The sequence below is a fragment of the Bos indicus x Bos taurus genome, chromosome 9, assembly GCF_003369695.1.
Source record: "Bos indicus x Bos taurus breed Angus x Brahman F1 hybrid chromosome 9, Bos_hybrid_MaternalHap_v2.0, whole genome shotgun sequence".
Taxonomy (NCBI): domain Eukaryota; kingdom Metazoa; phylum Chordata; class Mammalia; order Artiodactyla; family Bovidae; genus Bos; species Bos indicus x Bos taurus.
Window position 1 is genome coordinate 88,857,721 of NC_040084.1, and position 26,991 is coordinate 88,884,711.

The window sequence follows — 26,991 nt, forward strand, 5'->3', positions numbered from 1 at the left end:
CAAGATTTCTCACACAAGTTTATACTTTACTGGTGCTTTCTTCCCCGTATATATGAAAAGAACTAGATCTCATTTATAATCTGATTTCAGTCAAAGATGTATCTACTGATTGCCAATTTCGTTAAAGCAAGAAAAATGCTTGACCCTACAGAGCTTCACTGGGTAATCAGTCTGCTACTTCCAGCTACCAAGAAGGAGGGCTGTTTTTATCTGAGAAAAATCTGCCAGCTGTATGTAGATTAAAAAATTTTTTAGCACTATATCTAACAAATTTTAAAAGCAATATATCTAACTGAAGTGATTACAGCAGCGATACTCTTTCAGCATCATAAATCTCTCTTTTAGAGATTACATTGCTGTGTAACTACCAGAAATATTTTCATAAACACCATTGCTTTTGCTTCAAAGAATTTCATAATCTCTTTGATGCTTTCATGCACAGTAAATTTTTATCCCTGCATTATTTTGTTGGTAACACCCATTTTATTTTTAAAATCATACCAAATAAACGCAGAACAAATGCACTTAAAAGTTATCATTTTTTGAAGCAACATTTGGCCTGCTTTTTAGAAGACGTGATAAATGCTGCAAATATTTGAACTCATTTTTATTCTTTGTTTCACTTTTTCATCCCCAAAGAGTTTAAAATATAGGTAGACTAAAAAATATATGAGAGAAAAAAAGAACAAGGATTCACAGGTTTTTTTTTTTCATCATGTCATCATGTGTGATAAATTTTGAAAACTTTATACCTATAGAGTAGTATGGAAAATCTATTTTTACTTCAGATGAATAATTTTTTAACAAGAATATATTATTAAAAAATTCATATTACATGGTCATGTAACTGAATTGGCAGAAAGTACATTTGACTTATCCTATTTAATTATTGCATTATTAAATATAAATTATTTAATGACAGTTGTCATAATGAAAATGTAGATTTTAATCAAAAACTACAAGATACCATTCAAAAACAAACAGCAGATGATATAAACTGCAGTGTGAGTGTCAAATTTAATCAGTGATCAATTCAGTGGAATTCAGTTTGTTTTTCACAGTAGTTATATTCTATAAAGTCATTTTAAACATTGAATTAGCAAATACTGATCCACTGCTCCCAGGGAAAATATAGGCTTAGGTTTCCATGAGTATTTCGTCACAGCATTTTCATTAACTGATCAATATATGACCTTGTTTTGCATGCATTTCTGCTTAGAGACACTTTAATATATATTGTTGAATCATTACATTGAACTCATGGCCAACAGCCTTGGGTAACTCTGTAGTTCATGTCTAAATGAAGCTTATCTAAAATGCTGTTTTCTCTGTGAGGCACGTCACAGCCTTATCGGCTTAAGAACACTAAAAAGCACTTCAGCACTATGTCTGGAAGCCATTTAAAATAACAAAGTCACACATATACACGTACACAAAGCACAAAAATGCAACAACAACAAAAAAGTGGAACTAAATAGATCACAAAAATAACACTTATTTACAGTCTGAGGGCTGAAACAAGAAGACAGAGCATAGCCTTACCATTAATTCAAATATTTCACCACTCTGTGCATGTCTGTGAATGACTGAGAAAGCTCCATGTGTATTGATTTTCGGGTTGTGAATAAATTTCAGTATATAGGTGAATTTGCAGATATGGAATCTACAAATAGGACTGACTGTATTTGTAAAACTTAAATATACAGCTGATCAGTGTGTCAGAAAACAAGCTTCTTATTTAGAAACCCAAGCTGTTTTAGGTATTATTCACTTATCAAAGTTCTCCTTCATAGATCAAAGTAGCTAGTACATATCTAACCCTTTAAAAGGACATTTTACTTCTATCAGTTGAAATAACTCTCATAATAAATGTACAAAACACCCATCTTCAAAAAATTTTAAAGTGTGATAAAAATACAAAGATCTTTCCAAATAGCATAAATGTCTCTGCTTCGAAGAGTACCCCTTAAAATGTGTTGCCCTTGAGCAGTGTACAGCCTGATCAACCATATACAGCAGCCTTAACTGTAGGTAGGTTGCACAGGAGAAACACAGTGGACAGAGTGGATGAGTTCAACTTTTGAGAAATGCTGGCTGTTAGATAATATCTATTACAAAGAGTAGCGAACTTGGAGACAGAGAGACCTCACTTGAAACACCTGTACTGCCAATTATTTTTTAAGCCGATTTTATTCATTTATTTTAAAATTTTTATTTATTTATTTGGCTGTGCTGGGTCTTGGTTGCTGCCTGTGGGTTTTTCTCTAATTACGGCAAGCAGGAGCTGCTCTCTAGTTGCGGGGCTTTGGCTTCTGATTGCAGTGGCTTCTCTTGTTGCAGAGCACAGGCTCTAGGGCAAGTGGGCTCAGGAGTTGCAGCTCCTGGATTCTAGAGCACAGGCTCAACAGCTGTGGGGCACACGCTTTGCTGCCCACCACATGTAGTAGGTTCAGGAATTGAACCAATGTCTCCTGCATTGGCAGGTGGATTCTTTCCCACTGAGCCCCAGGGAGGCTCTGTACTGACATTTATGTTGTGAGCAAGCTCTGTCTCTGAGCTTTAGTTTCTACACCTGTAACAAGAGGACAATAATACCCAGAGAAGTTGATTTGAGGAGGAAAAATAATAAACCTATGAAAAGTATAAAAAAAAAGTCTGACGTTAAGAACTCTTCCTCGAGTCCTGTAAACAGTGGGATTTCCTTGAAGTTTTACAACAAGGGAATCATCAGATTGCAGTTAAAAAAAAAAAAAAAAAGTAATTCTTGTGTTGGCTTGAAAATGGATTAGAAGCAGACTGGTTGGTATAAAAGCCCAGATTAAAAAAATCACCGCCCCCCCCCCCCCCCAGAATAAAAGCTCCTTAAAACCCAGTCTAAGACAATCGATAACAAGAAAGGAGAAAAGAGAAAGACTGAAGAGTTATATCTAAAACTGCATTGTGCAGTTGAAGATGTGATCCTTTCTGCAACCCCTTTTCTTAGCTGAGATCTCCCTTTCCCCCCAACAGTTGCTTTGTCAGCTGTGAAATCCTGTCTATTTTGCTGGAGACTTGACCTCCTGCCAATGGATAGCTGACTTGAGACTGGATCTGGGGATAGGGCAGGGGGAGGAGGTAACAGGTACAAAGAGCCAGTCCCCTGGCATCAAAGTGGGAAGTTAGTTTCCAGGCTCAGCTACGTGCTTGAGTAGCTTGTTCTCTTCTATCCTGTTTTCTTTGCCTCCTTGTCCTAGGAGCACTCCTAAGTAAACCACTTTCTTAAGAATCCTGACTCCTAACTCTTTCTGAAACACTAACGCCAAAGGTGAAAGACCTTACGAAAAGACCCATAGCTGCAAAGGGAATGTGGAGGAGAGAGCAAAAGAGGGCCTTAGGCTCTTGCTTCATCTCAGACTTCATAAATCCTTCTGACTGGTTGACACTTTTCCTATAAAGAGACGCATGATGAGATGGTTCTTCTGACGATCTGCCAGTAAGTTCATTCTCCCCTTGGGGTAGAAAAATATTAACATTGATCGCCTGATTAATCCCTCCAAATTTTTCCTGAAATATTAAACTCTTTTAAACTTGCAACTTTACAACTGAAAAATTGCTTCAGTAAGGCCTTGGAGGATGGCATTATGTACAGTGAATCTTTTTGATTAGTTGAAAAACTACAGATTAAAATTGAATTATCAATAAAATATGTTGAATTTAACGTCAAATGAAAATCACGTGAGTCTGGAAAATATATATTTATCATTGGTGTTTTCCAGAACCTTCTTTTTACCTGGCTAAAATATTTTTTAAATCACTTTAAGTTTTGAATAAGGATTTTACTTTTTTATTAAAAAGAGCAGTCTGTCATTGGTTTTAATGCTGAAACCAAAGGTCCTTGAATTGGTTGTTTTTTATAAAGTGAGCTCTCAGTAGTTTCTAAGCTTAGCCTATCATAAAGTTATAAAATGGATCACATTTATTTTAGGTAAAAAATATGTTGGAAACAGTTTTAAGTATTAGGAAAAGATAACAAACTTTAAAAATAAATGGTATGAAACTTTATAAAGATCTTTGGAAGTGACAGTGAGAGAGTGTTTTCAGACTAGAACAAATAAGGGACAGGGATTTGCTTCAGGATGAATTAGTAAAATGATAAACATTCCTAAAGAAGGACTAATTATATGTATACATATAGCTGATTCACTTTGCTGTATAGTAGAAATTAACACATTGTAAAGCAATTACACTCCAATAAAAATTAATTTTTAAAAGGACTAATTATTAGAGAGATAAAATAGAAATCAGCAAAACAACTGAAACAAGTCTAAGAAAGGACCGAGAATGGTTGAAAAAACCTTTAAATGTGGTCACTTGAAGGATAAACGTATTAGATTTTGGTGGTCTGTCTTTCACCAAGGCATCTATCTTGTATTGGATATCTAAAGCAGTTTGCAGCATTTGGCAACATTTCATTCAGCCGTTGAGGAAAATATTTAAATCAAACATATCCTTTGAAAAAAATCTTTAGACAAATAAAATGTTATAGGAGTGCTTTCTGGACAGGTTTCTAAACACAATGAAAGTCCCCAAAGTCATCTTATTATAGATTTTTCCTATGAGAAGCTTGTATATTTGCAAGACAAACAAGCAAACAAACATAAAAAGAAACCAGAGAAATAAACTTCCAAAACCCCAAGAGAGTTCCAAAATAAAAGCCCAAGTGCCAGAGATACAGATCTTAATGTCTTCCCAGAGCTACTGATGAGGCATTTCAATCTTGTCTCAGATATCATGTTTATTGAACGTCTGTCTCAGCATGCCAGGTTTCTAAACATATTTCAGGATAGTAACATGATAGAAGAATGAGGTGGAAATTCTGCTTTAAGCTGGACATGCCCAGGGCTTCCCGTTCCCAAACTGCAAAATATTTGTTTGCCTACCCCTATCAGCACCTCAGGCTAAATATGTCCTAAACTGAACTCTCTTTCCTCCTCCTTCTGCTTTATCTCCTCACTGCCTTTCAGGCCTCACTGGGCTTTCAGCCTGGCTGGTAACCTCAGATTCCAGTGGCTTCCACCTCCAAATCTCCCCACCCCTCATCACCACTCCCAGCCCATCAGTCTCAGCTCTCACCTGGCCTGTGACAGCCCCTCCTGTAGGCCTCCCCGACTCCCCTCTAGATCCTCCTACATATCCCACCTACTGTTGCCCTTTGGTTGCAGCCTTAACATTGTCCTTGACCTAAACGACTGAATACAAAATAGATTAGTAACTAAGGACCTACTAAATAGCACAGGGAACTAAACGTAATCAACTTCATGGAAAAGAAACTGAAAAAGTGTATACATATAAAACTGAAGCACTTTGTTGTCCACCAGAAACTAATACATTGTAAATCAACTGTTGCTAAAAACTTGGTCCCTAGTGGAATGGTTTCTATACACTAGCCTGGCATCTAATTAGGAACTTCCCTTTTCTATAAAAAAGCAGTTATATGAAGTAGACTAGTTCAAACTGGGGGCAGCTGCCTGCACTGTTGTCATGATAAAGAAAAACAGAAGTCTGTACTAAGACATTATACACCGTAATATGTTGCCCACACGTGCAATTTTGTGAGAAATCTGGGCAGGAATATTTTTTACATCCCTCCCTTGCTTAAACTATCATCAAACCCAGAGTTCCCCCCACTGCCAGCCTGCGTCTTCTATCACCATAGTAACAGCTTGTCCCAAACTGTAGTCTCTTCCAGGGTCCAGCTCAGACCTACATCCAGTCTTGGGTCCTTCTTTCAATTCTCAAAGGACCATCATCAGGTATTGCCTTGAAGAATCACTTGGTTCATGTCTTGACATCCCATGAAGTTTGAAGGCATCCAGGTGGGGGTCAAGCCAGGCACTTTTCTGCTCCCACTTACAATGAAAGTAAATTTTTTTCCTCATGGAGAAAAATCTGTTTAACACTGATTCAAATTTTTACTTTATTGTCCCCCAGCTTCATCAAGATATAATTGACAAAACTGTAAGATAAAGTGTGCACAGTGATGACCTGATGTAAGTATACGTTGTAAAAGGATTTCTCCCATCCTTCTAATTAACACATTCATCACCAATACTGATTTTTTAAAATAAATTTATTTTGTATTGGGGCATAGCCGATGAACAATGTTGTGGTAGTTTCTGGTGAACAGCCAAGGGACTCAGCCACATATATACATGTATCCATTCTCCCCCTAGCACCCCCTCCCATCCAGGCTGCCACATGACATTGAGCAGAGTTCTATGTGCTGCTATACAGTTGGTTCTTGGTGACCAACACTGATTTTTAAAGACTGTGTAAATTCATATCTTCTGGTGTGATGAAGAAGAGTTACAAGTTTGACCAGAGTGACCAGATAGACTTTATGAAATTGAACTCTGCAACAATTAGATGTAAATAGAGAAGGGACTTTCTCAGCTCCTCTTCCAGTTGCCTTGAGGTTGTGTCAGCTTTTGTGTTTCCTCGGGCAGTGTCATTTCACTGAAAATTTGACACGTGTGTAGTAATTGTACTGCAAGGAACAACTGCAATTGAAAAGAATGTTTATTACAAACTATTCTATTAAGAGGAGATTTCTGACAGCTTTAGTTTCCATTAAAGGATTTTTTTTTTAATGCTGCTTCCAGTGAAAGCATTGTGGTCATTCTGGATTGGACAGGTGACGATTATTACTATAAAATCAAAAGACATCATCTGAGGCCAAGAAGTCCTCAGAGATAATAATGAATGCATGTAGGATGGTGGAATGGAATCCAAGAAGAGTTGCCATATCTTTGATTTCATTTAATTTTAGAAGAGCACACAGGGAGTTCTACCAAGGGCCTTCAAGTGGGGTGAATGTGGGTTTCAGTTTGAGGTTCTGCTATAAACAGTGGGACCTAAGGCAGGTGACTCCCCTTCTCTGTGCTTTAAAGTCTGGGGTCTCATCTTCATTCCGCCACTGACCAGCTGTATACACTCTTGGACAATTTATTTCATTTCCCTGTGATTGTTTCCTCAGCTTAAAAATGGATTATTCTAATATCCACTTCATAATCTTGTTTTTACTAATGAGATCATATTTGGAAAGCACTTAGAACAGCTCTTGAGAGAACATGTGTAAATGTTTTATAACTAGAAGCTGTGGCTGTTACCAACACTAGTCTTACTAATATTTATATTTCCCTGCAGGGTTGTTGAGAAGGTTAAATGAAAGAACTGCTCACCAGGACAGACTACATGATTTGCAGGTCCCAGTACAAAAGGCAAATGTAGGGCCCTCTGTTCAAAAATCACTAAGAATTTCAAGAGTGGAGTTAAAACAAGCGTCGGGCCCTTCTGTGCAACTGCACGGGTTGCACACCCAGCTGGCGGCGGCTGGGCGCTGGAAGCAGCAGAAGCGCTGGCACACAGTGGGCGCTAAATAAATGCTCATGCACCTTCATGACAGCCCACGGTTATCACTGACCCCCCTCGCTGTCACTTGTCCCTGACCCGAGGACAAGACCCGGAACTGCGCCCGCGGTGGAGCCCGGCGGTGAGGACCGACCTCCGGCCCCGCCGTCCCCAGTCGCTCAGGCCCGGCCGAGCCTCCGCCTGGCGGGATGGGGCCGCTCGGCCGCCGCGCCGCACCGCCCAACGGGACAACTTCAGGAGGATCAGGGTCTGCCCGGCGCCCCCCGGGCTCGTCTCGGGGGCCCGGACGCCTCGCAGCCCGGCCGAGGACTCCGGGTCCCGCGGGCGCCGCCAGCGTCCAGGGCCCCGCTGGCCCGCCGCAGTGTTTACCGGTTGCCCGAGGAGACGCGCCCGCGCGCACCGCCGGCTCCCGCGACTGCCGGTTTGAGCGCGCCGCGGGACCCCGGCCGCCATGAGCTCCTCCAGCCCGCGGCGCCCGCCGCCCACTGGCCCCGCCGCCTTCGGCGCCTCGTCGCCCGCGCCCGAGGTACCGTCGCAGCCCGCGGGCGCGCGCCGGGGCGGCGCCGGTGGTCGGTCCCCTCCCGGGAGAGCCCCGGGGAGGCTCGGCCCGGGCTGCGCGCGACGCTCCTCGCCGGCGAACTCTCCTCTCCGTAGTCCGGGTGGATCGTGGTGGGAACGTCCCCGCGTCGGAGAGGGACTTGGTATTGCCAGCGGCCGGCGAATTTGAGGACGTGAGGGGGCAGGTCGTGAGTTTGTGAAATGCGGCTGAACTTGAGGTTGTACCAGTTCGCGTCTCTTGGTCATCGACACGGGTGACATTCTCAAAGCGGTGTGTCTGGCTCCTGTAGACCCTCCCCGAACCCCCGCCCCTGGAGCCAAGAATTCTCGCTTTTATCTTAAACTTCTTAGCTACTGAGAGACGTGGTTCAGAGCAGTTTCTTCAAAAACCTGAGGTGGTAAGGTTAATAATAAATAATACATACAGTCTTGAGGGAAGTCGCTGCTCTTTTCGTTGCTAATCATTTCAGAAACGGTCATTCCGTTGTCGGATCCATTTACTCGTCTACTCCCAGGTAGTACTTGGGCATCGCGGACTTGCAGGCTCAGCCTGGGTTAAGTGTCCCCTTCTGGACCCCGCGCAGGGGCCCACCAGGCAGAGCGTTTGTCAGAGGTTCCCCACGAGGGGGGAACTCTGTTCAGTCGAACTGCTTGCTGACCCCAGAGGTGTACTCAGCTCAGCTGACCACAAAAATCCCTGGGGCACGCTCTTAATTCAAAACTTGGGCTGGATTCTCCAACAAGTTGTAGGGAATTCTAACATTCAGCAGCTTTGATGGCTGCCTTTACATCTGACCGGATAGTGCCTTCCTTCTATTTAGATTTTTTTGATTCTTGATGTATTTGTGGAAAACTAGTGCCATCTTGTACAAATAAAATTAGTTTTTCTTCCACTAGAAAATTTACATATTTTGTTCCTATCTTGTATCCTTTGTGCATTAAGAATATTAGCCCATGCATAAATACGTAGAGTTTTTGTACTGCTTATATTTGTTTGAGGGAACAAATTGAAAGTAAATGACAGACCTCATGGCCCTTCATCCCTAAAAAAATACTCTGGTGTGTGTCTCCTATGGAGAAGGCAATGGCACCCCACTCCAGTACTCTTGCCTGGCAAATCCCATGGACGGAGGAGCCTGGTAGGCTGCAGTCCATGGGGTCGCTAGGAGTCGGGCACAACTGAGTGACTTCACTTTCACTTTTCACTTTCCTGCATTGGAGAAGGAAATGGCAACCCACTGCAGTATTCTTGCCTGGAGAATCCCAGGGACAGAGGAACCTAGTGGGCTGCCGTCTATGGGGTCGCACAGAGTCGGACACAACTGAAGCGACTTAGCAGCAGTAGCAGCAGTGTGTCTCCTAAGAACAAGGGAATTTTCTAACCAAAACACAATGATCAAATTCAGTGTGTTTAACATCCTTATAATATTACCTAACGTCCACTATCTGCTATTTTGCCAGTTGTCCCAATAATGCCATTTACTGCATTTTTTTTTTTTTTTCATTTCAGGATCACACATTGAATTTAGCTGTGCCTTTAGTCTCTGTAAACCTGGAACAGTTCCTCGGTCTTTCTTTGTCTTCGGTGATATTTTTGCAGAATCTTGTTCAGTAAAATAGGTTTATCAGATTGTTCTTCATGATGAGATTTTTGGTAGGAATACTATCTAAGTGATGTGTCTCAGTTCATCAGAGTAGGAGGTACATGATGTCAGTTTGTCCCACTATTGGTGATGTTCCTAATTGGTGGTATCTGCCCATTTTCTACTGTAAAGGTGGAAAAATAATTACGTTTTAGTAATAAATAAATGATCATATTGAATAATCCTACTGATTAATACTGAGATTTTTAGGGTAAATTTTGCCACCTTATCATAAAGGAAAATATCCACCAAGACCAAGACTTTTTAAAAAATTATTTTTGGCTGCTCTGGGGCTTCATTGTTGCTCTCGGGCTTTCTGTAGTTTTGGAGAGCCAGACTACTTTCAAGTCTTGGAGCATGGGCTTCTCATCGAGGTGACCTCTTGTTGCGGTTCCTGGGCTCTAGGAGAGCAAGCTCAGCAATTGTGACTCACAGGCTTAGTTGCCTGTGGCATGTGGGATCTTCCGGAACTAGGGATTGAACTGGTGTCCCCTGAATTGCAAGGCAGATTCTTAACCACAAGACCACTGGGGAAGCCCCCAAGTCCAAGACTTTAATTGACCCAAAAGGCCTAAATTTTATTGAGAAGCAAAATGCTAGCATTTACTGTAATTACTTTTTCAGCTTCCAAAATACTTATCTGAGACAACCTTATAACTCAGATAGGCAGGGCAGGAATTTCCCATTATACACAAGATACAGCTTGTTCAGTTAGCAAATAATGGAACAGGAACTTAAATACCTTTCTTTTGAAAGTTTAGTGCTTTTCCTGCCATACCATTATGCACTGAAAAACAGATTAAAATACTAAGTGGGGATAATAACCAAGTGTCTGAGGAAGTAGAATACTGCAGGGACTGGAAGTATTAGCTATGAGTTCAGGCAGTCCTGATTACACCACTTAACTGTGACACTTTGAGCAAAAAAATGACAGTGTCTCAGAACTTAGTTTCTTCATCTGCAACATGGGATCATAAAGCTTATGACATAGCGTGGTTTGGAGATTCACTGTCAATATATGGAACGCTGCCAATGGAGTGACTGAATACATCACGGTTGGGAATTTGAGCAAGTTTCTTTCCTCTTGGTGAAACAAGAGTTAGTTAGAATAGCTGCCCGATGGAGTTGTTATGAGAAGCAAAGGTAAATAGCAACATGGCCTATCAGCAGCTATAGTTCTTCAAAGCAAAGAGGACTTAAACTGGTCATGTATAATTATGAAAGAAGTAAAGTCAGTTTTTCTTTATTTCCCCACCATTTCAAACATTTAAAAAATTATGGTAAAATACACATAACATAAAATTAACTGTCTTAGCAAAATTTAAGTGTACAGTTCAGTGGCCCTAAGGACAGTTGTTTTATTGTACAACTATCATCACCGTCTGTCTCTGAAACTCTTTTCATCTTTCGAACTGAAATTCTGTGCACACTCAGCAGTAACTCCCCGTGCCCTCCTCTCCCCAGCTCCTGGTAACCACCATTCTTCTTCTGTTTCTGAATTTGACTGCTCTGGGCACCTCGCGTAAGTGGAATCATACCGTATTCATCCTTTTGTGACTGGTTTGTTTCACTTAGCATAATACCCTTGACGTTCATCCATTCATCCACGTTGTATTATTAATAATACGTGCATTAGAACTTCTTCCCGTTTGAAGGCAGAATGATATTCCATTGCATGTATATGTCATGTTTTGCTTATCCATTCATCTGTACAGAGACACTTGGACTATTTTATTGTGAATAATGCTCTGGGTACACAACACATCTTCAGGATCTTGCTTTCAGTTATTTTGGGTGTAAGAATTGTAATTGCTGGATTATGTAGCATTTCAATTTTCAATTTTTTATAACTTTTTTTCTTTTAAATATTTATCTATTTGGCTGCACTGGGTCTCAGTTGTACGTTTCAGGATCTTTAGTTGTGGCATGCAAACTCTTAGTTGTGGCCTTGGAATCTAGTTCCCTGACCAGGGATCGCACCTGGGCCCTCTGCATTGGGAGTGCAAGTCTTAGCCACTAGACCACCAGCAAAATCCCCAATTTTCAGTTTTTTTGAGGAACGGCCTTACTGTTTTCCATAGTAACTGCACCATTTTACATTCTTATCAGCAATGCACAGATGTTCCAATTTCTCTACATCCTTGTCCATGCTTGTATTTTCCCTTCTTTCCTTTTTCACTTCCTATTCTTTCCTTCCTTCCCTCCCATCCTCCTTCCTTCCTTTTGCCCACTCTTCTTTTTTTTTTTTCGTATAGTCAGCTTAATGGGTATGAAGTAGGAACCATTTCCACTTTATTCCACTTCCTTTCTCTTTGATTTGTTCTGTTCTTTTTTTATTTTCTCTTCCTTTTAATCAAACTCAAGTTAAGAAAAGATCTGACTCTAATCATATGTCTTCCTGTTTCTTAAGTCAGAAACCTTGGTATTCTAGGTATAAAGGAAAATAACCTGAAGCCTCCCACAAAGGTAAGAAGTGAGAGAGAAAAAAACAGAAAAACCAAAGTAAAAGAAAAAAGGATGACGAAGAGAAATATGAATATATCAGTAATTACAATAAGTATAAATGGATTAAATGCTCAGTTAACCAATAAAATTGTCAGATTGAATTTTTTAAAAAAAATTCAGGTATATGCTATTTATGAAACACATATTTAAACAAAAGTGTTTAATATGAAAAGATTGAAAGCAAGATATTTGAAAAGATTTTCCAGATACATAATAAGCACAGGAAACCTTATTGGATATGATAATATTATACAGTACTTTTAAAGCAAAAAAGCATTACTAGAGGTAAAGAAACTCACAATGATGATACAAATTATATCACTGCCACATAATAATAAAAATTCTTATTTATCAGAAAAAGTTGCAACAATTCTAAATGTATATGCATCTAATAAAATGGCCTCAAAATATATAAATCCAAAATAGAAGCAAAAACCTCTGAGGAGATATAGGCAAATCTTCACCTACAGTAGAACAGTTTTAATATACCTCTGTATGTATCTGAGAGACCCACCAGACAAAAATTTGGTAATGGAACTATTAAAAAACTAAAAATACAAAAATGGTTAAGTCATGAAGAAGAAGAAGAAAAGGATATTAAATATTTGGGCTATATATGGCTGTAGAAGTTAACCAGATGACTTTTTTTCTTTGCTCAAGGGAATAAATACCTTTAGACTATGAAACAATCAACTGGACAAAGTCCTAGAAAGTGTATTGGTAGAGATTAAACTAGATAAGTAATTAAATGTTTTTCCTTGTTTCAAATAAAAAAGAGCTTTATACAATTAAAAATTACTGATGACAATCTGATCATGAGTTCAGTTCAGTTAAGTCGCTCAGTTGTATCCAACTCTTTTCAACCCCATGGACTGTATAGCACACCCCAGAGCTTGCTCAAACTCATGTCCATTGAGTCAGTGATGCCATCCACCCATCTCATCCTCTGTTGTCCCCTTCTCCTCCTGTCTTCAATCTTTCCCAGCATCAGGGTCTTTTCCATTGAGTCAGTTCTTCGCATCAGGTGGCCAAAGTATTGGAATTTCAGCTTCGGCATCAGTCCTTCCAATGAATATTCAGGGCTGATCTCCTTCAGAATGGACTGGTTGGATCTCCTTGCAGTCCAAGGGACTCTCAAGAGTCTTCTCGAACACCACAGTTCAAAAGCATCAATTCTTCAGCACTCAGCCTTCTTTATAATCCAACTCTCACATCCATACATGACTACTGGAAAAACCATAGCTTTGCTTAGTCTAGCCTAGCCTAGCCTGATCTTTGTCAGCAAAGACATGTCTCTGCTTTTTAATATGCTGTGTAGGTTGGTCATAACTTTTCTTCAAAGCAGCTAGTGCCTTTTAATTTCATGGCTGCAGTCACCATGTTCAGTGATTTTGGACCCCCCCCCCCCAAAATAAAGTCTGTCACTGGTTCCACTGTTTCCCCATCTATTTGCCATGAAGTGATGGGACCAGATGCCACGATCTTAGTTTTCTGAATGTTGAGTTTTAAGCCAGCTTTTTCACGTTAGACAAACCCACCTTGAAGGATTTTCTGTTAAATAATTGGCCAATACTCTTCAAAAGTGTCAAGGTCACGATTGGCAGAGACTAAGGAGACAAGACAACTAGAAGCAATGTGAGAGTCTGGGTTGACCCCTGGACCAGAAAAAGGACATTATTAGAAAACTCGTGAAATTTGAATAAGATCTGATGTTTAGTTAATAGTATTATAGCAATGTTAATTTACTTATTTTAACATGCCTTGGATATGTAGGTAGTTAACATTAGGGGAAGTTGGGTAAATGGTACACAGAATCTTTCTGTTCTAATCTTGCAACCTTTTTCTGGGTCTAAAATAACTTCAGAATAAAAAGTTAAAAAAATGAGTGACAAGCAGTTAATTCTTTGTATATCCAACTTTTTTTTTTTTTTTTGCATAATCTTAGGTATTTTATTTACTTTCCTTCAATCTATTACTTAAAGACCCAAAAAAGCAAAAGAAAAAAATTAAATTTTGGAGAATGGTCCTGTTAAAAGATACTCAGCATTAAATATATCACAGAGGAGGGAGTTCTTCAAGACAGTAAACACATACTATTACAAAACTTTTTTCCTCACATCAGAGCAGTATCTGCTTCTTGCATATACATCTCATTAAAAATGCATCCAATAGTGAATCTATAGAAACTTCTCAGATCCTTGGTCCTGAGTTGTATGAACACAGGGCAAGTTAGACTCCAGGAAACTGGAGAACAGAGCTGAGCAGAAATTCAGAGGTTACACAGAAATGGATTTTGGGTAGGCAATTAACATTCTATGCATTTCTACTTCTTCAGTTCAGTTCAGTTCAGTCGCTCAGTCGTGTCCGATTCTTTGCGACCCCATGAATCGCAGCACACCAGGCCTCCCTGTCCATTACCAACTCCCAGAGTTCACTCAGACTCACGTCCATCAAGTCAGTGATGCCATCCAGCCGTCTCATCCTCTGTCGTCCCCTCCTCCTCCTGCCCCCAATCCCTCCCAGCATCAGAGTCTTTTCCAGAGTCAACTCTTCGCATGAGGTGGCCAAAGTACTGGAGTTTCAGCTTTAGCGTCATTCCTTCCAAAGAAATCCCAGGGCTGATCTCCTTCAGAATGGACTGGTTGGATCCCCTTGCAGTCCAAGCAACTCTCAAGAGTCTTCTCCAACACCACAGTTCAAAAGCATCAATTCTTCGGCGCTCAGCTTTCTTCACAGTCCAACTCTCACATCCATACATGACCACAGGAAAAACCATAGCCTTGACTAGACAGACCTTTGTTGGCAAAGTAATGTCTCTGCTTTTGAATATGCTATCTAGGTTGGGCATAACTTTCCTTCCAAGGAGTAAGCGTCTTTTAATTTCATGGCTGCAGTCACCATCTGCAGTGATTTTGGAGCCCAGAAAAATAAAGTCTGACACTGTTTCCACTGTTTCCCCATCTATTTGCCATGAAGTGATGGGACCAGAGGCCACGGTCTTCGTTTTCTGAATGTTGAGCTTTAAGCCAACTTTTTCACTCTCCTCTTTCTACTTCTTAGCTTACCAAATATTGAGACCTCACTATGTACCATGTACTAGTCCAGGTGTTAGGGATATAACACCAAACAAATCAACCAGGCCCTTGCCCTTATGGTAAGAAAGTCAGGAAAATGGGGAGGATTGGGAGGGAGCAGGAACAGAGAGGGAGAATTAACAAGCATTTGCTGAGGTCCAAAGGCAAGAGGGTATGACTCCAAGGAACCAATGTGATCCTTTCGGGATTTGTTACAAAAACCTCTTCTTGTTTCATTTCACCTTCTATGTCTCCAGTTGATCCTAACTATTTTAGGTAAGATCTACTTGATCTTATCTCCTCCCTGGAACCTCAAAACAGTTGGTTCAGGCATTCCAGGATCTGCACCCCTCTTAAATCCCAGGTAAATCACGAGAGGAATAAAACCCCAGCGGATGGCAAATTGTCCTCCCTTGAAAAGCTGCTGCAGCCTCTGCTTGGCCTCTTTGCTCAGCTTCACCATTGCGGCAGCGCTGGCGACACCTGTGAGAGAACAGCAGCAAACGCGTCAGGAATGTATATCCAACTTTTAACTGCAACACTTAGTTTCTCTTCGTATCTAATTGTTCTTGGACCACCTGGCTGAGGGGAAATGTTCAAATAACAGGTGAATAAAAGAACTTTTTGAACACCAAGCAGAGAGCATGATTGATTTTCCCTTCGTATTTCAAAAAGGTGGTGTGAATCTTTAAAGTTGCCAAATGTGGGGTACAGGATATTTGAAACAATAGTGAGTGCTTCTTGGTTTGTACTTGAATTAAGTTGACTAATTATAAAGACTTACTTTTTCTGTGTTCAAGGACAATTTAAAAATTTAATTGAAAAAGGGAGTAACATTTGCTGTACTTAGAATTATTTATGCTAGGTTCTTTTCCCAAGATTTCTTTTTTCTTTGTTTCGCTTCCAATTTTTTTCCTTTGAAATTGGTGCTTTGGTGGCTTTGATCTAAGGCAGAGAAGTTCAAAGGCATTGCTGAGGTGGACCAGCAGCCCTATACTCTTTCTCTTATTGATACAGCACTGCTATTGATTGTGGCTTCTATCTCTACGTGTTAGATAGTGCTTAAATAAAATATTTTAAATATTGCTAGTAAAAGGAAATATATGAATTCTATTTCTGAGTAACTGAAATAACTTCCTTTTTGTTGACTAAATTTACTCTTATGCTGTCCTTCCAGACTCTTCCGCGTTAGCTTTGTACTGAAATGTATTTTTCAGCATTTCTAGGTCATCATCATCTAATCTCATTGTCAGTGCAAAGGGGAACGATGTCAACTCTCGACTATAGTTGTCACATTTCCCATAAGTCTTTTCTGCTTCAGGGTAAATGAAATGGGTAGAGTGGAGAAGCAAAAGGAAGTCTTAATGTTGAAATTTTGTAACTATTTGGAGTAAGCAAAAGTGAGAACGTGGGAGGAAACCTGAACCAGAAAAACTCTGCTTGGTGAATCATACATTGATTGAGTCACCCTGTGGTGAGTTTCAGGACACCAAAGATAGGCAAATTCTTTGCTTCAGCAGTTAAAAAATCAGGGTCAGTTCTAAAACAGATGCTGTTTTAGATAAGGTTCCACTCTCATAAAAGTTACATTTTAGTGGGGGAGATAGATAACAAAAGTAAACAGATGGGTAAACAAGGTAATTTCAAAGTGTGGTTAACACTAAAGTGGGATAACAGGATCAAGACTGACTGGCGTAGAGGGTTTGCTTTGGATAGGGTGGGCCCAGATGACTCCCCAAGGAGATGACAGGTATGCTGAGTTGTGGGTGATGCTGGGAGGGAGTGTTTTTAGAAACAGCTTCCCTAGGGGAAGTGTGTTTAGAAAGAGTACACTACCATGTGTAAAATAGATAGCTAGCGGGAACCTGCTGTATACACAGGAAGCTCAGCTCAGTTCTCTGTGTGAACTGAAAGGGAGGGAGGTCCAAGGTTCGGGGGGATACGTGTATATGTATGGCTGATTCACTTTGTCATACACAGAAACTAACACGATATTGTAAAGCAAGTATACCTCAATTAAAAAAAGAATATAGTTGGTAGCACGTTCGTCAGTTTGGGTGTGTCTCATGATTTCTTATCCTTAGATTCAAGTTAATCACTTTTGGCGTTTATCGGTGATCCTATATGAGAGATGGTGTGTTCTCAGTGCATCATGTCAGGAGCCTTATGTCAGTTTATCTCATTGTTGATGTTATAAAAGAAAAAGAAAGGCTGAGAACTGGATTCAACAGACTAACGATACCTGATAATACATGTAATGTATTTTTAATTGCTCTAAGGAATGTTATTGAGATAACTGGTGAGTACTATGGTGTCATTATTAAATTTCTTGAATTTCACAGCCGTATGCAAAGGAAAGTCCTTGTCCTTAGAAATACACGCTGAAGTATTTAGGGGTTGAAGGCTGTGATGTCTGCGAATTACTCACAAATGACTCAGCTGTCATGATTGTAATGGACAGAGAGAAAAGACTAGATCAAATGTGATGAAATGTTCTCACAGTTGGTGAATCTAAGTGTGGCATATACTTTATTATTCTTGCAACTTTTCTGTAAGATTGAAATAAAGCTTTAAAGAAATTATGTACCTGTAACAAATTAGGATATTGAGTAGAAAATGCTCTTTCTAACTATCGAGCTCACAGTATAGTTAAGTAAATAATAAATGAGATAATAAAGGCTTGGAAAAGGAAGAAGGCAGGTGTGGCTGGAGTAAAGATATGGTGTCAGGCAAGGATCTAGAAGGAAAGGCAAACAAGCAGTTACGGGAGGTGCTCTACTAGATGGAGGTGGGGAGAGCAAGGGGAGGGGATGCTTTGCTGAAGTTACTGGGGCCAATGATGGTGGTGGTATGGAGATGACATTGTCTTTGGAGTACCAACAGGACCTGTAGGTGATGTTCAGTAGCAGTTGGAATCATGAATCTCTAGCTAGAGATGCAGATTGGGGAGCCATCAATTATTGCAGATGGTTGAAATCTCAGGAGAGCATGAAGTAGACCAGTAAAGGTGTCTTATGTGGTGAAGAAGAAGGATTGATGATGAAGTCCAGAGAGTCACAGGTTAACGAGTGGGTGAAGGAGGATGAGCTGCAGGAGGGACTGGGAGAGGAGGGCCAGATGAGCAGAGAAAGGAAAGCTGCTTGGCAGAGTGGTGGTCATGGCTCCCTCCAGTTCTCCTTTTTCCATATATTGGAACACCCTTCCCCTGGGTTTATTTAGAATTGACAGAATTTGGGGAGTAGCTGCCCAAAACAATGATTATGGTTTTGTCCATATTGATTATTAAATGTTTGTTTCTGATAGTAATTAGCTAAGTATTTTAAGGCCATTTCTGGTCCATGGTTTAAAAACCATGCCATTTGGGCCAAGTATGTGTATATATATTTATATATGGCTTCCCTGGTAACTCAGTGGTAAATAGTCCACCTGCCCATGCAGGAAATGCGGGTTCAATCCCTGGGTCAGGAAGATCCCCTGGAGAAGGAAATGGCAACCCACTCCAGTATCCTTGCCTGGGAAATCCCATGGGCAGAGGAACCTGGTGGGCTACAGTCCATGGGGTCACAAAGAGTCAGACACAACTTAGGGACTTAACAACTCTCTCTATATCTATATCTATCTATATATATATATATATTTTTTTTTTTTTTTTTCTAGTTCTGTTTCTCTGGAGGACCCTAATACACAGGATAACTTCACTAGTCCTACCATGCTTGAGGAGGTTGTTAGAACCAGTGGGTTTGTAGTCCATCAGAAAGGACAGTGCAGCAAGGCCACAGGTGCTCAACACAGACACACAGGCTGGCGATCAGCAGCAGGAAAGTGGGGAGAGTTTGTCATGTCTCCTGCCTGATTTTCCTAGAAGGACAGGATCAACCTATCTATCAGAGGCCCTGGGACCACCTTTAAGGGACCCATGAGCATGTTTTAAATTCTTTTAAAATCAGGAGAGGGAGAAAAAAATAACTTTTAAATTGAGAAAATATTTTAATGTGTAGTATTTTGTTATGTTCATCTTCATGCCAGTAGGTTGTAGAATATAGCTTTAATATCTGTATGGAGGAAAGAGACCACGAAGGTATTAATAAAAGTGCACGGTTGTCGTTTAGTCGCTAAGTCGTGTCCCACTCTGCGACCCCATGGACTGTAGTCTGCCAGGCTCCTCTGTCCGTGGGATTTCCCAGGCAATAATACGGGAATGAGTTACTATTTCTTTCTCCAGGGGATCTTTTCAACCCAAGTATCAAACCCATGATTCCTGCGTGTCCTGCTTTGGCAGGCAGTTTCTTTACCAGTGGGCCACCTGGGAAACCCATAGGACCCACAAAAGTTAATGGGGTCACGTGGGGAGAGGAAACTGTGCAGAAGCATTGTTTAGAGAGCATTGTTAAGCAACAGAACAGGTGATAGTAAGACAGATAATAGAACATATTTTTCCCAATTTTACTGATATGATTGACATACAGCACTGTGGCATACAGCATAATGCCTTAAATATATTGTGATGTAATTACCACAATAAATTTAGTTAAATTAACACTCATCATCTTATACAGATACAAAAGAAAAAAAAAGAATGTTTCTTTCCTTGTGATGAGAACTTTTAGGACTTTTCAAAATATCGTATACCAGTGTTAACTATAGTCATTATGTTGCATATTATAGCCCCAGTATTTATTTGTCTTATAACTGGAAGTTTGTACTTTTTGACTATCTTCATCCAGTTCCTGCACCCCACACAACCCCTGCCCCCTGCCTCTGGTAACTGTAAGTCTGATCTCTCTCTTTAATGAGATTTTTGCTTGTTTTAGATTCCACATATGAGATCATACAATGTTTGTTCTTCTCTGACTTATTTCACTTAGTATAATGCCCTCAAGGTCCGTTTATGTTGTTGCAAAGTTTCTTCTTTTCTGTGGTTGGGTAGTATCCATTTTTAGATATAGATATATTTAGATATAAAAAGTTTGTTTGGTTTTCTGTACTATCTAAGGAAAAGCCTGAAGGAACTTTTTGGCCAACCCAGTGTAGTGAAAATTGCTCAGTCGTGTCGACTCTTTGTGACCCCATGGATTGTAGGCTGCCAGGTTCCTCTGTTCATGGAGTTCTCCAAGCGAGAGCGCTGGAGTGGGTAACTGTTCCCTTCTCCAAGGGATCTTCCCAACCCAGGGATCGAACCCAGGTGTCCCGCATTGCAAGAGGATTCTTTACCATCTGACCTACCAGAGAAGCTCCAAAATATTGGAGTAGGTAGCCTATCCCTTCTCCAGAGGACCTTCCTGACCCAGGAGTCAAACTGGGGTCTCCTGCATTGCAGGCGGATTCTTTACCAGCTGAGCTTCCAGGGAAGCCCCCTAGTTATAACTATATCTAGAGATAGAGATGGGTATAAATATGTCACATTTTCTTCCTTATCCATTCATCCATTGATGGATACTTAGGTGCTTTCATGACTTGGCAATTGTAAATCATGCTTAGAAAATTTTATCTTAAAATTACTTGTTCCTTCACTTAAAGGTTGACATAAAATGATGAATATTGAACTGAAGTCCAGCAAAATTTAAATCTCCCTACGACAGTTTTATTGCACTAGAGAAGTGCTCTTTTGGAAAATTGGTTAAACTGTATTTTAAATTCCTTCTAAGGGAAATATTCCTGAGGAGCCAATTTGAATAGACAACTTGTTAAAAGTTTTAAGCATACCACTCAGCATAGGAACTGAAATATTACATTTTGGAAAAATTTTCACTTTAAGATAATTTATCAAGTGTTTGATAATAGATGGAGTGAAAAAACCCCACTTGAGAAGAAGTCTAGAATCATTAATATGTGAAAAGATATGTAGGATTCAGATGAATAAAATGTCCCATCTCTTTGTCAACAGAGGTTTTCATTTCCCCCATTCCACTCAAAGAAGCTATTTGTGACATGTGACAATGTGACATGTGACAGTGTTCCCAAATCTGCATTCATTATGAGCCTTGAAAGTTACACCCAATACCTCCCATGGAGCTCTATCCAATACAAATGCTGAGAAATTGTTGTCACTTAAAATAGGACCTGAAATTAATTAATTTGCCTGTGGCTTACTTAACTAAGATGTTATCTTGGTAAAGTGAACAGATTAAAAAAAAATTCAAAGGACTTTCAGTTCAGTTCAGTCACTCAGTCATGTCCAACTCTTTGTGACCCCATGGGGTGCAGCACACCAGGCTTCCCTGTCCATCACCGACTCCCGGAGTTTACTCAAACTCATGTCCATTGAGTCAGTGATGCCATCCAACCATCTCATCCTCTGTCGTCCCCTTCTCCTCCTGCCTTCAGTCTTTCCCAGCATCAGGGTCCTTTCCAGTGAGTCAGTTCTTCGAATCAGGTGGCCAACATATTGGAGTTTCAGCTTCAGTATCAATCCTTCCAATGAATATTCAGGACTTATCTCCTTTAGGATGGACTGGTTTGATCTCCTTGCAGTCCAAGGGACTCTCAAGAGTCTTCTCTAGCACCACAGTTCAAAAGCATCAATTCTTCAGTGCTCAGCTTTCTTTATAGTCCAACTCTCACATCCATACATGACTACTGGAAAAACCATAGCTTTGACTATGTGGACCTTTGTTGGCAAAGTAATGCTTTTAATATGCTGTCTAGGTTGGTCATAGCTTTTCTTCCAAGAAGCAAGTGTCTTTTAATTTCATGGCTGCAGTCACCCTCTGCAGTGATTTTGGAGCCCAAAAAAGTAAAGTCTGTCATGGTTTCCATTGTTTCCCCATCTATTTGCTGTGAAGTGGTGGGACTGGATGCCATAATCTTAGTTTTCTGAATGTTGAGTTTTAAGCCAACTTTTTCACTCTCCTCTTTGACTTTCATCAAGAGGCTCTTTAGTTCTTCTTCACTTGGTGCCATAAGAAGTGGTGTCATCTGCATCTCTGAGGTTATTGATATTTCTCCTGGCAATCTTGATTCCAGCTCGGGCTTCATCCAGCCCAGCATTTTGCATGATGTGCTCTGCATAGAAGTTAAATAAGCAGGGTGACAATATACAGCCTTGACGTACTCCTTTCTCGATTTGGAACCAGTCTGTTGTTCCATGTCCAGTTCTAACTGTTGTCTCTTGACAGGCATACACTTGCCTCTCAGGAGGCAAGTCACGTGGTCTGGTATTCCCATCTCTTTAAGAATTTTCCACAGAAGACTTTATATTAAATGAAAATATAAGCTTCTAAATTGACTAGACCCAACCTGTACAGCATATATGAACTTGTAGAAAGCAGAAGGAATCTTTCTTAAATTTATTTTTTATTGAAATATAGTTGATTGACAAGGTGTTAGTTTCTACTGTTCAGCAAAGTGAATTAGTTATACATATATCCACTCTTTTTTTATACTTTTCCCATATAGGTCATTACAGAGTATTGAGTAGAGTTCCCTGTCCTATGCAGTAGGTCCTTATTAGTCATCTATTTTATATATAGTAGTGTGTATATGTCAATCCCAATCTCCCAGTTTATCCCTCCCTCCTAGGAATCTTCCAAAAAGTGGTTGGAAGGAGATTTATGAATTTATCAAAGTTAAATTTTGTGAACTTATCATTAATTTTGGAAATGCAGCTCTTTACTGCAACAACCTGACTTGCCTTGCAGAACAGCAATATTGAATCAAGTTCAGAAGAGAATTCAATTTAGGGAGAAATGATTGCATATCTATATATGACGATAACATAGTGATGAACAGTATGGGCTTTGGAGTCAGATGGGCTTTGGTTTGAATTCTGGCTGTGCCATTTCATTCCTTCCTTCGTTCATTCTGTGATTTTACTGACACCCGTTTCTGATTGTTTTTAGAGATGCGGAGAAGGCAATGGCACCCCACTCCAGTACTCTTGCCTGGAAAATCCCATGGACAGAGGAGCCTGGTGGGCTGCAGTCCATGGGGTCGCGAAGAGTCGGACACGACTGAGCGACTTCACTTTCACTTTTCACTTTCTTGCATTGGAGAAGGAAATGGCAACCCACTCCAGTGTTCTTGCCTGGAGAATCCCAGGGACGGTGGAGCCTGGTGGGCTGCCGTCTCTGGGGTCACACAGAGTCAGACACAGCTGAAGCGACTTAGCAGCAGCAGCAACAGGACCTTCACCCTAACAATGATTGAAAGTTATAATTTTTGTTCCTGCAAGATAAGCATTTTTTTTCAGATGTTTTAAACATTTATTCTCATCTGACAAAATGTGGATGAATAAATAATTCCTGGCTTTTCTTTCCCAGTATATCTTGGTCAACTCTCTCCTCTCCCTCCTAGTTTTTGCTGAAACTCTTATTTCTATTCTAGGTTGATCTCTTGGCATGACTAATTTTAAAAATATGAGACTTGCTATTTTCCATTTTTACAAGAGATGAGTGAAATTCCACCTATATTTGTTCCAACAGGACCATTGTTTAGCAATAATGAAAGTCTCGCAGTCATGTCTGACTCTGCGACCCCATGGACTATACAGTCCATGGAATTCTCCAGGCCAGAATACCGGAGTGGGTAGCCATTCCCTTCTCCAGGGGATCTTCCCAACCTTGGGATCAAACCCAGGTCTCCCGCATTGCAGGCAGATTCTTTACCAGCTGAGCCATCAGGGTAGTCCCTAAACTCACCAGCAGGACATACTTCCACTGATCTCAGCTGGAGGCTGGGTCCAGATGATGAGTCTTAATACAAGAGGTCTCAGGAATGCGTTTCTGATATTAACTAAGTTGATGTTGTCAGATGACATTCAGAGGGTTGACTAAAGAAGCAGCATTCATTCATACTCTGCTCTACTTCAGATTATCCCTGAAAAGTCAAAACTCAAGCGAGATGGCTAATTGGACTTTATTGTTTTGACCCTGCTACTGAAGTGCTTTTACTGAACAAAGGCTTGATGTTATGCCGTTCAGTTGTTCCACGGGTTTGGAAATTTGTGATTTCCTGTAGTGAGCAACTTGTTTGCTTTACCTCGTGGTCCTGGTAGATCGTGTGACTCAGGTTGATCTACTTGGAAGAGCCAAGGTAAACTGGTCCATCCCTAACAAGTGCTCGGTACCAACAGGACAGTAAGTCCCCTACTGCAGACCTTTAAGTTACGAACTGTCAAAGATGTGAACATGCATTTGCGTGTCCAGTCATGTAAGTTAGTTCACTTACATAATCGTCACGTGTGTGCATCCTCTACAAGTGGTTGTACTTTTACTGCACACTACTCTAAAGAGCACAGTACTACAGTGTCTTTGTTTCAAGCCCAGGATGTCTGAAGCAAGTGCACAGGCAGAAGTGATGTACTTGGTACTACTGTACTTTTCAAGGTACTGTACTGTAGGATTAAAGGTGTTTTATTTTTTGTGTTTGTTTTTTTAATGTATTATTTGTGTGAAAAGTATTGTAAACCTATTCACAGTACTATATGGCCAATTGTGTTAGTTAGGTACCTAGGCTAATTTTGTTGGATTTTTGAATAAATTGGATTCAACAAATACGATTTCGAAATGAAACTCGTTCATATGTAAAGGGTTTATTGTACGTCCAGGATACTTGCTTCCTCTTATTTGTTCTCTCTTTTAACCTTTCTTTCCTGCCATTTTCTTAATTCCTTTTTTTGTTTTTCTTGTTTTGGCACTGGTAAAAAATAAACTTGAGACGTTGGGTGGAAGTTAAAGCCTTTCTCTAAGATCTAGACGTCTGGTAAACTGTAAAGATTACAGGAAACACTAGTGGATTTGGGACTAGCCTTTAGTTTATGCTCCTGCCATGGCTTAGGAGAAGCTATTCAGTGATTAGCTCCCTGATTCTGGGAAAGATTGAAGGTAGGAGGAGAAAGGGACGACAGAGGACAAGATGGTTGGATGGCATCTCTGACTCAATGGACATGAATTTGAGCAAACTCTGGGAGACATTGAAGGACAGGGAAGCCTGATGTGCTGCAGTCCATGGGGTTGCAAAGAGTTGGACACGACTTAGTGACTGAACAACAGTAACAAAATTCAGTGATTGCAAAGTACGTTCCAGAACACCCACGGAGTCAAAAGCAAGACGTTTCTCTTGTCAGGGCTCATATTTACGTGATACATCCATGGTTTGATGGATGTCAATGCTACTATTGGGCTTCCCTGGTGGCTCAGAGGTAAAAGAATCCTCCTGCAAAGCAGGAGATGTGGGTTCAATCCTTGGGTTGGGAAGATCCCCTGGAGAAGCAAATTGCAACCCACTCTGGTATTTTTGCCTGGGAAATCCCACAGACAGAGGAGCCTGACAGGTTATAGTCCATGGGGGTCACAAAGAATCAGACAGGACTTAGGGACTAAACAAAAACAACAATGCTACTATAGATGGACAGGCTCTGATATTGCAGAGTGGGAGAATCTGCGTGCTTCCTAAACCAGCCCATCATCCCTGGGGCTTGGGGTGCAATAGAAGTCAGCCAACTCCAGAGGCTGGTGGAACTTGGCATAGCAGATGAGATTGGGGAGTGAATCACACGGGAGGATGGGATATTAATAAGAAGAGCAATATAGCATCCATTCCTTTATTCTGCAGATAATTATCGAGCATTTACATTGTGAGGTTCTGGTTAGGTGCTAGGTATGTCTTAGTGGATATCAAAGACTGTTTAAAAAATAATTTTTAAGTTTGTTTTTGGCTGTGTTGGGTCTTCGTTGCTTCTTGGGCATTTCTGCAGTTACTGTGAGTGGGGTTTACTCTTCTTTGCGGTGTGTGGGTTTCTCACTTCGGTGACTTCTCTTGTTGTGGACACGGGCTTAGGGAGTGTAGGCTCAGTTGCTGCGGCTCCTGGGCTCCGGAGCACAGGCTCAGTAGTTATGGGCAATGGGCTTAGTTGCTCCTTGGTGTGTGGAATCTTCCTGGAGCAGGACTCGAACTTGTGTTTCCTGTATCAGCAAGCAGATTCTTTACCACTGAGCCATCAGGGAAGCCCTATCACAGAGTTTTAAGGGAGAGAGACCTTACATACTTAATTACACATATCATGTATTCCTTACCACTCTGTAAGTGACCTGAAGGAGAAGCATAGGCTGCTATGAGAGAATCAGTTCAGTTTCAGTTCAGTTGCTCAGTCATGTCCGACTCTTTGTGACCCCATGCACTGCAGCACGCCAGGCTTCCCTGTCCATCACCAACTCCCGGAGTTTACTCAAACTCATGTCCATTGAGTCGGTGATGCCATACAACCATCTCATCCTCTGTCGTCCCCTTCTCTTCCTGCCTTCAGTCTTTCCCAGCATCAGGGTCTTTATATAGTGGGAAGATAGTGGTGTGGTCAGGTGGGAATTTTGACTGGTCAAGTCCTTCTGAATACTTGCTGAGGCAATACTGACTTTGAAATGACACCTATAAGAAGAGTGAGAAGACTGCTATGAGGGTGAATACACTGTCCATTAGTTGATTTTCTTGGTGGTCTCCACCCCTCCTTTGATCTCCCCAACCTGCCTTCTGCAGAGCTCTTTATGGTGTGGTGCAGGTCTTGGGGAGGAGAGAGGGTGAGATTAGGGGGTCTAGCTTTAGAAAGGAAGGGCTTCCTAAACAGGGGTCTGTCCACTCTAGTAGACTGTCCTCTAGAGCGGGCTGAGGACATCCATGTCTTCATGATAACTAGTGAGAGTTGCTAAGCACTACAATTTCGGATTTGGAATCTGCCTATAACCTGATTTATTCTGGACACAAAAGAGAGAAAAATTCCTTCTAAAAACTTACTGTAGATCTTGCTTTGTTCCCTTGTGAGAATTCTTATAGGGAGGTTAAAAATTATTTGGTTTCTTCCTAACCTGAAA

The 26,991-nt window shown here is 40.8% G+C and overlaps 2 protein-coding genes across 6 annotated transcripts in view; one reads left to right on the forward strand and one right to left on the reverse strand.

Annotated features, from left to right (window-relative positions):
* Window positions 1-6,160: 6,160 nt before the first annotated feature.
* LOC113898761 (myosin IC heavy chain-like) lies at window positions 6,161-7,863 on the reverse strand. The gene is made up of 3 exons (XM_027552151.1): window positions 7,858-7,863; window positions 7,544-7,825; window positions 6,161-6,539 (listed from the first exon to the last, which is right to left on the reverse strand). Exons 1-3 carry the CDS (start codon window positions 7,861-7,863, stop codon window positions 6,429-6,431), a joined length of 399 nt encoding a protein of 132 aa, XP_027407952.1. The 3' UTR covers window positions 6,161-6,428.
* The window catches only part of CCDC170 (coiled-coil domain containing 170), a 97,314-nt gene continuing 78,104 nt past the window's right edge, over window positions 7,782-26,991 (forward strand). For 4 of the 5 annotated variants that reach the window (XM_027551860.1, XM_027551861.1, XM_027551865.1 and 1 more), the window contains exon 1: window positions 7,782-7,936. In XM_027551860.1, the coding sequence (XP_027407661.1) occupies window positions 7,862-7,936 (75 nt within the window). In that variant the 5' untranslated portion in view covers window positions 7,782-7,861. The other variant, XM_027551863.1, reaches the window with a different exon arrangement.